At 36.3% G+C, this 16885-nt stretch overlaps 1 protein-coding gene across 1 annotated transcript in view; it reads left to right on the top strand.

Annotated features, from left to right (window-relative positions):
• The window catches only part of CCDC146 (coiled-coil domain containing 146), a 68001-nt gene that overhangs the window by 21404 nt on the left and 29712 nt on the right, over positions 1-16885 (top strand). Inside the window, exons 4-5 of the mRNA XM_039723665.1 lie at positions 9813-9895; positions 14517-14723. Coding sequence (XP_039579599.1) covers positions 9813-9895; positions 14517-14723 — 290 coding nt within the window. The remainder of the gene's footprint in view (positions 1-9812; positions 9896-14516; positions 14724-16885) is intronic.

Here is a 16885-nt window from a genome sequence, read left to right as displayed (position 1 = left end):
TTCTCCGGGTGACAATTTTCATTCTACAGCCACCTTTGCCATTCTCATGTGATACCTGTACAGTTTTAATGATCTATGTAATTTTCCTTGTACCTCAAAACAAGGCTACATGGATATGTCTTTATGCATTCACAGCTCAGTCAAGAGTCAACTTGCATAAGTAAAGGATATTTACACCAGTTCTTGTTTAATTAGTCCAATCTGAACCATTTCTTTCCCTTAACCCAATTTGAAATTACTCACAACACAGATTAAACATTAAGCAGACATTAGTCACACACATAATCCACAGGTTCGTGATCTCTGTAATGTTACCAGCTATTGTACACACCACATGCTTATATTGATAGTGCAGGAGGGAGGCTTGGTAAAAAAACCCTACTTGTCTAACCCCTGCAAAAATTCCTTCAGATTCCTGCACAGGACAAAAGTTTAGGCACTTTCCTACGAGATGAATGTATCTTTCTTGTATTCTAAATGAACATCCCAGAACTTGCCATGATGCTTTTAGCTATGTGACAAAACTGTATCTCCCCCTGTCAGATCATGATAGTTCCCCAGCAATGAGGTGAAAGCCACCCCCTGACATTCAGGTGTAAGGTACTGACATCACTTTGGTTTTATCAAAACTGAAATGTTTGTAAAAGATAAAATGTATGATTTTAATTTGCAGGTAAAATTTTTAAATTTTTGATTTGATTAATATTAATTTGCTAATTTTTCATCGTATCAGTCTAAAATCAGGTATTTCTGAAGCCTTGTTCTTGTGTATGGCTGCTACTGTCAAATGGAGAAAAGCTATACCAGCCTCTTTGGAGGAGGTTTAGAACGAGAACAGAATTCTTAAATCCTTGTTATTTGGGAAGCCGCATTCCCCCCACATTCTTGTTTGTTCAGTTTACAATTAACTCTGCTATCTGCTTTGTGACTTTGAACTGTAAAAACTGTTCTGTATCTGTAAAATGAATAATAATTATCCTTGATAGACCGCATTCTATGATTTGCCTTGAAATATTTAAATGTATAACAAATATTGTTGTGATTCGTGATTACTGTGCTATGTTGACATCCTAAACTATCTTTAGAATTTTGTAACATCTAGAAGGGCAGAAGTTTTTGCCCACACTAAATGTAAAAAAAAAGACAGTAAGGTGAGGAATCTGAGCTTTTCAGGATCTCTGTCCTGAGACATCCATTCCTTAGTCCCGTATATATCTTCTTTTTGGGATATTTGCGTCCTCCTTTGGATGAGACATCAGTAATCCTGAGTTTCTCTATTATGCTCCTGATTTCATTCTTGGGTTTTTGCCCACACTAAATGTAAAAAAAAGACAGCAAGGTGAGGAATCTGAGCTTTTCAGCATTTCTGTCCTGAGACATCCATTCCTTAGTCCCGTATATATCTTCTTTTTTGGTATATTTACATCCTCCTTTGGACGAGACTTCAGTAATCTTGAGTTGCTCTGTTATGCTCCTGATTTCATTCTTGGTCTGATGTTCTTCTCCTAAGCTGTCACCAGTCTGCCTGGAGTCCAGAAGATCCATTTCTCCTCCAGTCTGTATGCTTCTACCTGGAGCTCTCGTGTACTGGCCTTTCTTCCTGTTCTTCAGGAAGTGTCCATTCCCAACAATCTGTCACATCTCTTTCTTCAGGAACCCAAAAAGTATGACATAGCCTTTTCCATGTTTCATGTCTCTTATTCTTCTTGGAATAAATGAAGCAAAGTGTCAAATCTAAGTTTTTCAGCAAAGAGGAAGGACTGAGTAGTCTTAAACCATAAGATGCTGATGCAGTTTAACTAATGGCAGAAATATTGGACCAAATTTAAACTAAGACCTGCTGTTTATTTATAAACAAAGTTTCTTCCCATATGGGGTTTCTCTAGATCTAGAGTGTTCTGCATAATACTAAAAACTTTAAATTAGTTAAGCAATCACAAACCCCAGAAGCCAATCTTTCAACTGTGAAAGTATCTAACTGAATAACAGCTGATGACTATAACTGAGACTTTTCTGCTAAGGTCTTTGCTTTTTACTTAAAGCTAATTTTCTTTTAGCTTTTAGTCTCTTTTAGTCTACTTTTTAGGAATCTATTTTCTTTTTCTGTGGACTGAAGAGATATCTTTATCATACAGACATCTTCCCAAAAATAAAGAAAATAACTGACAGCTCAAGATACTCTGAAATTCTACAGAAGATTTTAATTTGTTCACAGAACTTCTCAGTGATTGCAAGGTTAAGAAGTGATATATTTTGTTTTATTAGACTTGTCTGAGATTGTTTATCCAACATTTATCAAAACCAGCATGAACCATTTCCCATGAATTTTTAGAGTAAGGTTTTTTCTTTTCTGGCAGATAATGGAAAGTAGGTCAAGCAGAAAACAACAAAATTATGACTGTAGGCAGATGTTAATTTAACTAGTGACTATGACAATTTAAAACACAGCAGCTTGTCATCTGTTTGATTTGTTCTGGCTTTGTTCTGGGAGTCAACATCTCCTGCAGAAGAATTGCTGCAAAATATCCAGGGTTGTCTAAGCAGTTCAAATGATTGGGATGTACAAACCTGTAGTACATTGGGACTCATTCATACAGAACTTTTTGGTGGCAGAGATAGAATGTGTTGAGATTCAACTGCTGCAGTAATATTTCTGACATTCTTTGTAGACTTCAGCTGTTCTATGATACATTTTGACTGAGAAAGAGAATGACACGTAATTAGATTAATTTTCAGGTTTTTCCACAATTTAGAATATATACCAAAAGTCCATACTGGAAACAAATTCTGATTTAGAATTCCTTCTGATTATCTAAATTGTTTTCTTTTTTAACTCAGTAGTCGTTCTTCATGCAAGCAGTCCTTATGTTTTCCTCTGGATTGTGGACTACCTATTCAACTTCCTAATATGTCTGTGAGAACATACCAGAATACAAAAGGAAAGGCAGTCCTATTCCACTTGATATTTAAATATTCTTGTTCAGATACAGATTACATAGAACTAGTGGCTTTCCTATCTGCTTAAATTGTTCATTGTTTTATTTATAAATTCTGGCAGCAGGCAGAAAGGCATCACTGACAGAGCATGTAAGCAGTGGATATGATATTTATATCAGAACTGTAAATATAATACACATCATAAAATTCATGTGGTCAAAGGAAATCAATCCTTCTATTAAGGTGAGGACATATTTGTAAACAAGGAGGTCCACAAAACTATATTCTTATTAATTCTATTTCTCCCATGACATCTGATCTGGCTGCTCAAAATCTGCAGTTTACTACTGACTATTTCCTTTATCTGTAGCCCTGGAAGATGCTGTAGTTAGTTCAATATACAAAGAGAATAAACCCAAATGCACTTTCAGAGTGATGATATACCAAACACAAAAGCTTGTGCCTCCTTCGTGTTTTCAGAAAAATTCCTTTCTGATTCCTGCAACCTGCTCCAATAAAAGCATCAAGTGTAAGACTGTGGTTACTTACTATCCTGATTTCAAGCTTTGTAGCCAAACGAAATTTGATGACAGGAGGAAAGCTGTGTCCTTTCCTGAAATGCCTGTCTTATCAGTCTCCTGTGCCCTCTTTTCTGAGCCATGCAAGCCTCAGTTGGCCAGCAGCACAGTCTTACCCACTGTACCATCTTGATTGTGGCTGATGTTTATATTTTCCATGTAGGAATTGCTTTTTCCCATGAACTGGGCAACAAAACTACTGTTTTGAACTATGCCTTGGGAAAGAATTTGGGATATTATTTTTCCTAGTCAATCTTTGTTAGTTTTAGGAGGCTCTTCAGCAGTTTATTTTTCATTAAAGGATGCCTGGTTCATCCATCTGTAATTAAACAAAATAAAATTGTAGAAGTTTGGTGTAAGGCAGTACAGTGTATCTACCGTACATTATTATTTTTCCTGGTCAGTCTTTGTTAGTTTTAGGAGGCTCTTCAGCAGTTTATTTTTCATTAAAGGATGCCTGGTTCATCCATCTGTAATTAAACAAAATAAAATTGTAGAAGTTTGGTGTAAGGCAGTACAGTGTATCTACTTGTACTCTACTGTACAAGTGTATTTATGATTTGTGTGTGTGCCATTACTCCCACCTGACTACATTTGTGCAACCAATAACCTATGCATGACTTCAAGTGTTGTTGCTTGTCACCTAAATTAAATGTTTAGGAAACTCAGTGACAAATACTTTTCTACTTGAAAAACTAATAAATAGGCTTTTTCTGTGGACTTCCCATACTTATTCTAAAGTCTACTTCCTGTAATAAATGTATGTATTTCCAGGTGAGAGTGAAGATACCTTATTTTTAAATTCCATTTACAGTACCTATTTAAAACCATCAGCGCATTTTTCTTTACTTTCTGTCCTCATAACCTTTCTCTAGAATAATGACTTAAGCAAGGCATATCATTCTCTAAATATCTGCAGTATAGCTATTTCTGTGTGTGCTTTCACTGTTTCCCAATCGCCAAAATGGAATGCAGAATTGCATACCAATAACTACAATTTATTGCAAACTGTTTACAGTCTTAAATTAGTGACTTTTATCTTCTTGTTTTAAAATACTTTGAAATATGTGCTGAAGCCTGAAATGTTGTTGAGTAGAGAAATTATAATTTTGTAAGTATTAGTTTTCCATATGTGTATGAATATTTGAGACGTATTGAAAAATGCAAACAATGACTGAATAAAAAGTGTAAAGATTCCATTTTCTTGTACTGTGTTTGGCTTTTTTTAAGATTGCCATAGGTTCCAAACATGACCTTTTAATTGATTTTCCTTCATATTTGGATGCTTCATCTTGAAGTAGCCAGGACATGATCTTCAGAATTAGTGAGAGGTTTTGAACTTGCTCTGAGCAGTGGCCTGAACTTGAGTAGGAATCTTCAGTTCCCTTAGTGCATCATCATGGGTCCAAGATTTTGTCCAGATAATTTGGATATACCAGACAGGCAAGCCAAACACCTTCAGATATCCCTAGCCCTGTGATTCTGTGGAGACTGGTATCCAGTAATATGGACAGAAGTGCAAGAGTCATCGCATGGCTTCAGAGTGCTTGTACCTGTTGCCCTGCTAGGATGTTGAAACAACCCCTGAGAAGCTGGCATTGCCTTCTCCTCCAAATAAGGCACACCTGAGCTGTGTGCTGTGCCCACACTGTGTAGCTTCATGAAGATTTTGACAGAAGAGGCAGAGCACTCTATTTAAAGAGGAGAACTTACCCTTTCTCTTTGCTTAATGTTTAACCTTTAAATATTATATAAAAGAAGTAAGAAAAGCTCTTCAAATAAACAACACAGAAGGAAAATTCCAAACCTGATGAAACAGACTGGGCAGAAGAGCCATGTGCCAAGGGGCTAATACTATACTGAAATCCTGAGTGTATACAAACTATAAAACATATTAATCCCTTGAATTTTTTCTCTAGTCTTCTATTAGGAGGCAAAATAGTTGTTTGATGAAACATTTCAGATATTTGAAATAGCAAATTAATAAAAAATGTTGGAAATTTTGTGTTAAAATTATACTAAGTGTAGTCAAAATGTCTTGTTACAGTTACAAAACCTACAACTTAGCATGAAGAAAAGAAAAGCGTTATTATTCCACTTGAACTTAGAATACATTTTAGTTGTTTTGCAGTAACTGCAAGCATAATTAGAAACATGTGTTAGCTACATCATTTCTCCAAAATGAAGAGATTGTAGGCACTGCTGAAATTGAGTATTTCCTAAGAAGCCTCAAGTGCTTCACTTTAATAATGATTGCAAGTAATTGAGTTAAGTGGTAATTTCTGGTGGTGACTTTATCTTCTGTGCTTGTTTTGTGTGCTTTTTTTATCAGAAAACTGTGAAGAGTTAGACCAATATTCAGCTTCTGTCATCTATTTATGTTTAATATTTGGCTGAATTTTATTCATTTCTGGAGAGTCCCAAAACAACTTTAAGAGCCTTGAAATTTGGAATGGGAAATGTGCCTAGAGTTCGTATTTAAATCACATTTCAGTTAGAGAAAACTTGGTTTGGAATTCCAGATGAATTCCTTGCTACATTGTTTTGAGTGACTGTCAAAAAGAGTTGAATATAATCTGATAAAATGGAGAATGCCCACTGCACTTAATGCAGTGAGGAGGTGTTGATCAAGTTAAGACCTGATTCCACTAGCTTTGCTCACATGGATGAGTACCTCATTTATCAGGTGGGTCCTCTCCCTTCTGTGGTTTTAATTCCCATTCCTATTCTGACATATTCTCTTTCTTACAAACATCTCTATCCACCTTCCAAGCTTGGAGAAACTACTGTGGTCTTAGATCCAGGGGCTTGTGTGCCTGAAGTCAAGCTGGAAGGATATAAAAGAGGTCCCTCAGATAGTGTAGAACCTCACATGGTGCTCACTTTTTCTTGGAATTATCATCAGGAGATTTTGAAGACAGGTCTGGTGGGGAACTGTTGGTAGCAAGTGAATATGAACTTGTAGAGAGAAACATTTTTCAGGTGTACAGAACAATTATTTGAGCATAAGTATGTTCTGTTTTTCTCATGGACTCCTATATTTAAATGAGTCCTGCTCAGAGACAGAATATCTACCTTTTCCTGCTAGAAAAATATTAAGGATATATCCTTCCCTTTCACCTTCTCTGCAAAATTTTCCTCCACATCTTTTGTAATAGGACATAATTGGCCAGCACTTTGGGACTTTTCACTGACTGAAGGAAAAAAATTTGCTTTGGAACTTGGGTTTGGGTTTGGTTTTGCTTTGTTATATCTTGTTTTGTTTTGTTTTTCTGGTAGAAAAGCCAGACTTCAAATCCCGTAGCAATAGAAAAAATTGTAACAAAGTTAGAAAATCACAAGGGCAATTTAAGGGTAACAATATGGTAAAATAAACATAACAGAAATTTTACATTAAAATAAAAAGATTAAAGTAAATCCAGTAATAAGACACATAATTCCATGTAATTGCATTTATGGGAGTATGGGAAAATGGAAAGCAGAAAGTTGCCAGGCAACCATTTGTTAAAAGACAAATCTTCATCCAACTTTCCAGTAATTCTGCATTTAGATAAGGAAAATTTATTCTGGTTTATCCAGATGATCTATCAATGTTGGGTGTGTTTGAAAAGGTATGGGGTGCCAGCACATTATAAAATGAGAAAGAAAATCTGACAAAAGCAATATACAGTTAAGTACAACTGACATGGAATAGGACTGGAAGACTCAACAAGTCAAGAATATTTATCCAACTATATCCCAGACTCCAGATCTGAGATCACCAGTATAATAAAATCACCGCAGTTCTTACAAGGGCATTATGGTTAACACATGACTGAAAAAAAAGGTCATCCCCAACTGTCATTTAGAAGCCCTATTTTTCTCACTTCTCCATCTTCTCACTCGCTCTTTTACTTTTCAGTTTAGCAATGTAAATAGTTACACTGAGGAAACCTACATTTCACCTACCCCAGCAATGTGAGAGCTTCTGAACAATAAAATGAACTGTGAGTGCATAAATTCTCTTGGTTATTTTATCGTTAATGTGGTACAGGCCACCTTGAAAGAATTATATATCTTTATATCAGAGGCATCATCTCTTGTCAGGTTTTATCATCACAATTAATACAATTTTTCTAGAGTAGGATCATATTTGCTCCCTTCTTCCACAGACTATTTCTTCCCCTCAAACAGTTGCCTCTTTCCCTTCTGCTCTCCCAAGAATCTTGGAGAAAACAGTATACCAGACTTTAATAACAAATCCTGGGACCAGGGTATCCCAGTGCTGTCTCTTTGATGGCTCTTCCAAAACCACTGTGGTAATGGGAACTACCTGGTGATGAAACTTTCCAGGAAGCCTCACTGCCTTTGACATACTGGTATGCCATCCATGCAGCCTGGCCTGTGGAGTCCTCAATGGACAAGTCTTCACACTGCATAGGACCAACCTCCTTGAAACAGAGCTCTTAGCTCTGAGCTGAACTGAGAAATTAGGTGTGAAATCGGTAAGCAGTTTATGGACATAAAGAAGAAGACACAGCCTCCAGGACAAGCAAGTTTATTTCTGTGGAAGCATTGTCAAACATGGCGTAGATCTGCAGTGAGAACCTGAGCAGTAAAAAAACCTGTAATTCACAGGTACAGATCAGAGGAGTGTGGAGAAAACACAATAGTGAGGTACCACACAAACAGGACAACTATATCTATGTATGAGGCTAAGAAATAAATGGGTTGAGAAAGGGACATATTTTCTTTCTCACAGAAGACCTAAATAGTATTTTGAACTTAAGTTAACAGTATCTTTGATCATACAGAATGCCAAAATAAATATTTGAGAGCTGCTTATCTTTAATCTCATGCTAACAAATGAAAGGCAAACGTTCTATTCTGGGGGTCTCAGGTAGCAAAGATTGTCTTTGCTACCATGAAATATTTTGAAACAGATCTTGAAAAAAAAAAAACTTGAACAGTTATCAAGAAAATATATGCTTCCTTTGACACATTGACAAGTATTCTGTTTCTTGGCCATAGGACATGGATTCCTCTGAATATTCTGAAGGTTGAATTATAACTGCTGGGATTTTCTTGGTGCTGTGGTAATTTCACTTCTTATTTCAGGAGACCTACATAATCACATTTCTTGGCAGGGTCCCATAGAAGTTGCAGGTTTGACTTGCTGCCCCACAAGGCTAGCCATGGACTTTTATAGAGGTGGATCAGCTTACATTTTTTAATTGGATTTAAACTGGTTCTCCTTACTTGTGATCAAAGGAGGAGAAGAAAGGTTTTCTAAAGCAATATCAGAAAGGTTTTCTAAAGCAATATCACCCAGGATAGTGTGGCCAGCAGGACCAGGGCAATGATTGTCCTGCTGCACTCTGCACTGGTGGGGCCACACCTCAAACCCTGAGTTCCGTTTTGAGCCCCTCACTACAAGAAGGACATTGAGATGCTGGAGCATGTCCAGAGAAGGGCAACAGAGCTGGGGAAGGGTCTGGAGCACAAGTCTGATGGGGAACAGCTGAGGGAGCTGGGGGTGTCCAGCCTGCGGAAAAGGGGGCTCAGAGCAGAACTTACTGTTCTCTACAGCTACCTGAAAGGAGGTGTAGCCATGAGATCAGTGTCTTCTCCCAGGTGCAAGTAATAGAGCAGAAGGAAATGGCCTCAAGTTGCACCGGGGTGGTTTAAATTGGATTCCATTCAGGAAACATTTCTTCACTGAAAGAGTGGTCAAGTGTTGGAACAGACTGCTCAAGGAAGAGTTTGAGTTGCTATCTTTGGAGCTATTTAAAAGACCTGTTTGATCTTGGTGTTTGCTGAATATCTGCACAGTCATGTAAGGTAACGTGTTTTGTTGCCTGGGGATAATCCAGTTTTAGCCTAGCTCCAATATATTTTACAACCCTATTGCCTGCAGAGACACTTTAAGCCTCAGTTTTGCCTGCGTGGGCCAGTGGGTTTATACCAAAATTGAACCAGTTAAGCAATGAAAAGAGGGTACTTAGAGCCTGAGTTCAAAGTCAAGACAGAATTATCATGAAATATTAATACAGCCATAAAGTCAGAGAAGCAATGGTACAGTGCAGGTAGCACTGTAGTTGTGATAGAAACATTCTTTATGTTATTATATTTATGCCTTGAATTTTTATGAAAATAAGCATTTTTTGTCTGTTTACTTGATTTGGTGGTGTATTTAATTTGTTATGTTACCAAAGTCTGTATAAACTGAAAGGCTGCCAATTACAGATATAAAAATTGCAGCAGAATGAAAGTATTAGTGCTTAGGAGATTTCATAACTGTCTGTTTGCCTTCCATAGCTATTTTCTGCTGGAAAAATCACAGACACCAGAGTAGCTGAGCTGAAGGAACAGTACACCCTGCTGCATGAGGCTGTGATAAGGTATAATATTCCTTTTTAGACTTTCAGTAGCCAAAGCATTATGTTTTTAAAGTACTTTCTACTCATTCTGAAGGCTGATTATCATTTAAGGCTTTCTTACAGTTATAGTTCATAAACAGGAAGCCAGAACACAAGGTTGAAAACCACTGTTATTTAATAGGAACTTCCAACTTAATTTGGGATACTTAAATACTTGTTTGAAACACATCTTTGTTTCTAATACAAACATAATAATATTGGGAATGGGTGTACAGACTGCAACAGACAATTTGCAAGCTTAAAATAAATATGTATTTGAAGATCCTGTCGTCAGAATTGTAGTATATGAAAAGACTGACCTACTGAGCTGACATCGTAGAAAGCAACTGAAGAAGCTAAAGCTCATTTCTAAGAAGGAAAACTAAACTGTCACTCCTAAATAGGTGTAAATTTTACCCTCTGAGAATACTGACAGTCACATTAGACAGGACTGCCAATAGATTTTGATCAGAAGCCTAAGCTTTGAAGCAAAATGAAATTTGGAAATTAGGGTATTGTTGTGAGCCTGCCTTGCACCAGTCCTTGCTGGAGGAGAGAGCAGAGACCATGCTCACAGCCTGATGCCAGGCTTGGGCAGGGCATGTGTGAGTGGAAGGAGAGAGACAGAGGGACAAAAGGGGACACAGTACTACAGCTGTACCAGGTGAACAGTGTGTCCCAGAACACAGCAGTCCTACTGAAAATACTGCAATATTACATTAGTATTTCTTAATAATAATTTTATACTCCTTACAGTATACTTGTAATTGTCAATAAAATCAGCCTCATGATATTCCTGTTACATTCCTGTAATGCATACATAATATCCACTGTATTAACAATATTTTATCCCACTTTCACTGGCAGTCCAAATTAAAAACCTTATGGCAATTCTGCTATTAAACCTAAAGCCTAATTTCAGCATTCTAAAACTAATTTGGGTTATACTTGCTTATTTGGTTGGTGCTGGGATTTGCTATGCCTCCTGGCAGTCTGAATAGCAACAAGTGCAAAGTTATGTAAAGTAATTTGAAAAAGGGTTCTCAAAATACTAAAATAACAGTTTTTCTTGAGGATAGCTGAGTCTTCTGGTTTTGTCTTAACAAAATGGGGAGTTGGGAATGGTTCTGACTCTGTGAAACATCATCTGACTTTATTTCAGATTACTGAGATAGATAGCAAATCTTTCTGAGAAGCAAAGTTAAAAACAGCACTACTAAACCAGTTCAGATTCCTAGAAAATACAAGAAGACTTTTCTAACTGCTCATATCTAAACATATTTTGTGGTGTTTGGATTAATTGATAGAGACAGTTTCTACCACACTGGTGTTCACTGAACTGAATCAGAAACCAGTAGTTACTAATCAGTTGGTTTTCAGCCAGTGTTAGTTTGAAAACAGTCTTTCATTGGAAAAATACAAACATATTCCTACATGTTTTATGTATTTATACAGTATTCTTTTATATGGGACATTCATTCATGTAAAGGCAACCCTTTGTGTGTATAGCAAATGGAATAGGGCCTGAGCGTAAACAGGACTCAGCTGTCCTTCCTGTCACACTTAAAACTACCCTTACAAGAATGCACCAAAAGCATGAAGACGTTAGATGGTAGATTATATCTCTCATTCTTTCCATCATTCTTACAGGAGTATGAAATGGCCATGCTTTTGTAAGAAGTGGGATCAGAGATCATGATGTCCCATTCTGTATTAGAAGTAGTTATGTGTCACAGCAGAACATCAATGTGTGAACAAGCACTAATTCTCACAGATAAATTTCTCCTATTGCTAAAAGAAAGCAAGGGAAATCAATTACCAAAAATCAGTCATGATTTCCAGTATGCTTTAAGGACATCAAAACTGGGATTCAGGCATCAAAATTAGGATTCAATTGTTCATATTTTGACATCAGTAGACATGCTCATCTGAATAAGGTAGCAAGGGTCTCTTAACACTTTATAGAAAGAAATGGGGACCACACACTTCCTCCTTATTCAGACATCTGCTAGGGTCTGGTTTTCTCCATCAGCTGTAAGGACTGTCATGGTGGTAAGTGCAGTATGTGTGTGTGGATCAATAACTTATTTTTTCACATATTACAGGTGAATTCAATCCCTTTCCTAATTAATGCCCATCTGTTCTAGTGTTGTTGCAATGCAGTGTTAAGACAAATGACCCAGGATGAGGTTTTCAAGCTCTATGTGGTTTTTTCTTTCCTTTATTAACATATAAAAATTTCAAGGAGAAAGCCTTATACATCTTAAACAGCACAGTTCCCTGTGACAGCTGTACCAAAGTATTGGATCTGATCTCTCTGATATACAATACAAATTTGTCTAATATCTTGAACACAATTACTCTGTGTGCAGGTAGTTTCCAAGGCTGTTGCCAATGTACTCAGAGCTATAAGTGTATAGTGCAGTCCTCTGTTTAGTGGCAAATTTATTTCTTGCTTTCAGTTTGCACAATTTCGCATTTCTAAAAGCTGAAAGATGTCACCTGGCAGATAACATCTTTCATACTTTTCTTCAATGTCTTAAGTGGTTTTGAATTTATGTTTGCTGAGAATAGGCTGTTATCCCATTGTGGTGCTGTCTCACCCATCCACTTTGTAGTAAAATGTTGAAGTATCTGATCTTGTACTTGGCCCCTGAAAACCTTTTTAGTCACTCAATTATTTGGCCTAGTTGTAGATTTTATTTATATTACCTCCATGTAGCAACCTAGTATGAATATTCTGATAACCCGAACTGAAAGATACTCAGATAATAATGAAGATTCATTAGCAGATTGGGAATCTTATTTGCTTAAGCCTCTGCTAAATTACTAATTATTTCACAAAATTTAAAGCTGCCACATGAGACTGCACAAACTTACTTTTGCAGTCATGGGATTCTGTATGTGTACATTGTGTAGATGTGCAGTTATTTCTTCATTGTCTTCAATTAAATTTAAATCAACACATGAAAAAATACTGTTTGCATCTGTAGAGAGCAAAATCTAGATTCAAAACTCAATTGGAGTTTCTGTTTCTCTTTTTTTTATTATCTTGAAAGAATAAATACTCAAAATTTTGTTTTTATGAATTCACATACATGTTTACATAACTGTATGAAAAGTGTATGTGTTATGAAAAAAGTGTTTGAAATTGTGTATTACTACAACCAATTACATTTTCTCCCACAACTGCATATATTCTGTTAGATTTAAAGATTTAAATATCATATAGAATCCAGTGTCAATAAGTCTTTTTATTTTTTGCTTAACATGTGTGTGTAAACACATGAAATGATTTGTTCATGATGAAGGCACACTCTTTTCTGTTGAATTCTGTGGTTTTCTCATTTCTGGTTTAGAAAAAGGAAGTGCTTATCTAGGGAGAAATGTTGCACAAATCAAAACTTTTTCTGCTATATTATTTCAACTATGTTTGTGCAATATCATCAGTGTATTTTATCTTCATTCTACCATCTCAACTCTATTCTTTGGTGTGATATATAATTTTGTTTTTCTGTTTAAGCCATAAATGTCAAATTTGAGCCAAAATTTATGTCTAGACTTTCTCAATATGGGAAATTCTAAGTTTAAAAAAATATTGCACTATATATTTTTATATTTGTAACTAGTAAAAAGCAAGTGATAGAGTTCTTTATTCTTCTACATAATTTGTGACTAATTTTAGTAGATGATTATATAAAAGTCATTATCTAGTAATATTGAGGAGGCCTACACAATATTTCTGTTTCATAAAGCATAGGTTTATGTGTAGTGCATTGTTTATGAATTGTCATACTGTGGTTCACTTTAAGAGTTTTCCATAATAATCAATGTATTTTACTAACAGCCTTTAGGACGTTTTTCAAGTATATTAAGATTTTATATACAGGTTTTTAAGTATATTATGAATACTTACATAATACAGTGTCAGTCTCAGACACTGACAGGAGTTAGTTTGTTGTTTGTGTGGAGCTAGCCTGGTGATACAAAGCAGATCATTGATCTACAGGCATTATAATAAGCTTCCACAGATGTCCACAAATGTATTTTCAGCTTTTGTATCATTACATGAGTTATTTCTGGTCTTGGTAGCACTACAGCAGTAGCAAGATGTAATTCATCACTGGGTAGATATCCCACTGTTTATTAAGAACTTAAAGTTGTCATATAATCCAGACTGGGCCTTGTCCTGCTAGGTCTCTACACTAGATCAGATCTAGCCTTTGGCACTTCTTAGGATAAAATGGATTCCCCGTCTCTTCATTTTTGTCCGGGAAGTGTTAGACAAATAAAGTTAACCAAGTAACAGTCTGTCATCTGGTTAAAATTAAATGAATCTCACTTCAACTGTAGGTATGCAGAAAAAAACCCTGAGACCAAACTCCACTGCTCTCATGGCATCATGGGATGATTTGGGCAGAATTCAGGAGGTCCAATCTCCTGCCCAAGGCAGGGTCAACTAGGAGGTCAGGCAAGAGTATACAGATCTTAATTCCATCTCATGTTGAAAACCTTCAATTAAATATTATAGGTATGCAAAGAAGTATAAACACAAAGCTTGTGCTTCACATTGCCTAGTTCTGAATTAGTCTATTTAATGCAGTTTACAGGAATCTGAGACCCAGCTGTTGCAGGAAGCTGAACGCCTGAGTGCAGAACTGGAACAGCAATGTGAACTGGAAAAAGCAGAACAGCTCCCTGAAGAAGCTCCCAGTGAAGCTTTCCAAATAAGGCAGCAGCTTTTCAGCTGCCGAAGTGAATACAATGCTACTAAAGGAAGAGTGTATGAAAATCGCTTGAAGATAGAGTGGTAGGTGAAAGTGGTCAAATGCTGCTCATTTTATCACAGATAATGTAAAAAGAGGATAAATAGCAGAAAAATTATGCAATCTCCTTTACATTTTACATGGACACACTTCTTGGTGGCTGTTGTTAAATGAATGGCCTCAAATTTTCGCAGTCACAGCAACATGTCAGTGATGAATAAATTTACCATGGTCAGATTTGTAGATAGTTTTAAATTTAGAACAGGTTTAGAAGGGGTTCTTTAAAATGCTATTTAAAATGTACTGCATTGGATGAATAATATTTAGGTAGGAAAAATTAACATGAGTAATTCTAGTCTAGAACACTTTCAATACAAATGTTTAAAGTGTCTCAGAGACCTGTTGGCTTGGATTTTATGGAACAGTGTCATAAATAGACCCAATGCTATTTTTAACATCAGTAGCATGGTGTATTCAAGTTTTTGTATTCAGGTATTCAAAGGGAAGAAGTACTTGCATATTCTAATGTCAGAAAAATAATAAATTTGCTGTTAAAGGAGTGAAATCTTAACATTTCTATATAAGAACAGTCCAGAATTATCTTAGTACTATATACATTTCAATTATCTGCATACTTTATAGTAAAATTACAAGCAGAAGTATTGCAGTTGTAAAAATAATGCACCTAGGCAGATTAAATCAGATTTTTATTTTGTGGGGGACTTACTATTTTTACCCATCTTCAATCCAGCTGTAGTGTTGTTGGTGTGTATATAAATACAAACAGGCAATGTCAGCATCTCAGCAGTTAAGATTATTATTCTTCAAGGAAATCAGAAACACTGTACACACTGCATGGAGTAGGTTTTTCTGGAAACTCTTTCTTGGTTTTTTTTGTGTTTTTTTAGAGCCAAGTATTTGCTCTAAGAGAAAAAGAAACTAAGAAAATGAAGCAAACTGGGAGTGGGAAAGATACATGGAAAGCATCTGGAAAAAATTATTTGCTATGAGATAACTAAGAAACATGAAATTTCCTGAAATAATTATTAAATACAGAATTTATTGCAATTTCCAAGCAGTCCAGAAATGAGTTCTTCAGAAGTATCATGCTTTTTAACCATTTGTCCTCATATCTTTTGAACATTTTTCTCTGATTTTGCATCAATTTTCCAAAAAATTATAGGATTTATATGTTTAGGTAATATTTTCCCATTCTCTATTTTCTAGCTCCAGTGAAAATGAGAACTGTATTCTATACAAAATGCAGTGTAGGCATTGTTTCAATTATCCTTTTATCCTTATAAAAATTAACACATTTACTGGGTTAATTTTTATATATGAACTGAATATCTTGCAGATTAAAAATCCACTTTTTGGGTCAGTCATGCTGCAAGAAATGTTCATTCCCTGTAGTAAGAAACTTATGTCTTCTGTCTTGCCCGGGATCAAATCCAGCTGTGCAGTCACACCAGAGGTCTGTGAGGTGCATTATCTAATGGAGACCAAAAGTGCAGCCCCAGCCTCTTGTGATGTGGGGATTTCATGAGCCAAATACAGTCCTCTGTGTTTGGGAATCCTCAGCTGACCCCTACTCCTTTGAACTTCTGTCTCCTCCAGAACAAACCTCTGACACTGCAGCATGCTGGGCAAGGCGTTGCACAGATTAACTACGTAAGAGCTGTCACATCCTTACTTTTTTAACCTGACCCCTACAGCTTCACTTAGTGCCCTGTAGTTCCTGTATTGGATGAGACAATGAGCATCTGATTCACTGCTGCAGATTGGTTTGATAGATCTCTTTTGTACAACCCTTTGCCCCTTTAATTTGTCAATTTTTCAAACTCGGGAGCTACAGATTATTTAATTGTTCCTATTTGGAATCTGTTTCATGCCTCGTGGTAGCATTGGGTCTTATGCGTGTTGTGGGTGAGGAGTGAGAAGGATGTGCCTTGGATTTGCTTACTGGGAGAGAAATTCCAGAAATATTCAAGAAATTATACGGATTTCAGGTTGGACTAGTGTAGAACAAACAGGACTAGCACAATATCTGTGAAGAATGGGTGAGTGAGTGTAGTGGAGAAATGAGAAGTGGACTATGAAGAAAACCAGATAATTTGTGTGAATATATGTTTGTAATGAAGGGATGAGTTTGGTGCCTGTGAAAGACGGTGAAAGTGAATGTCTAGAACAGAGTTGTGAGTAGCAG

Source organism: Passer montanus, unplaced genomic scaffold (assembly GCF_014805655.1).
Source record: "Passer montanus isolate IOZ18808 unplaced genomic scaffold, ASM1480565v1 scaffold50, whole genome shotgun sequence".
Taxonomy (NCBI): Eukaryota; Metazoa; Chordata; class Aves; order Passeriformes; family Passeridae; genus Passer; species Passer montanus.
The sequence above is the reverse complement of the archived record's forward strand: the minus strand, read 5'-3'. Positions and strand labels throughout refer to the sequence as shown.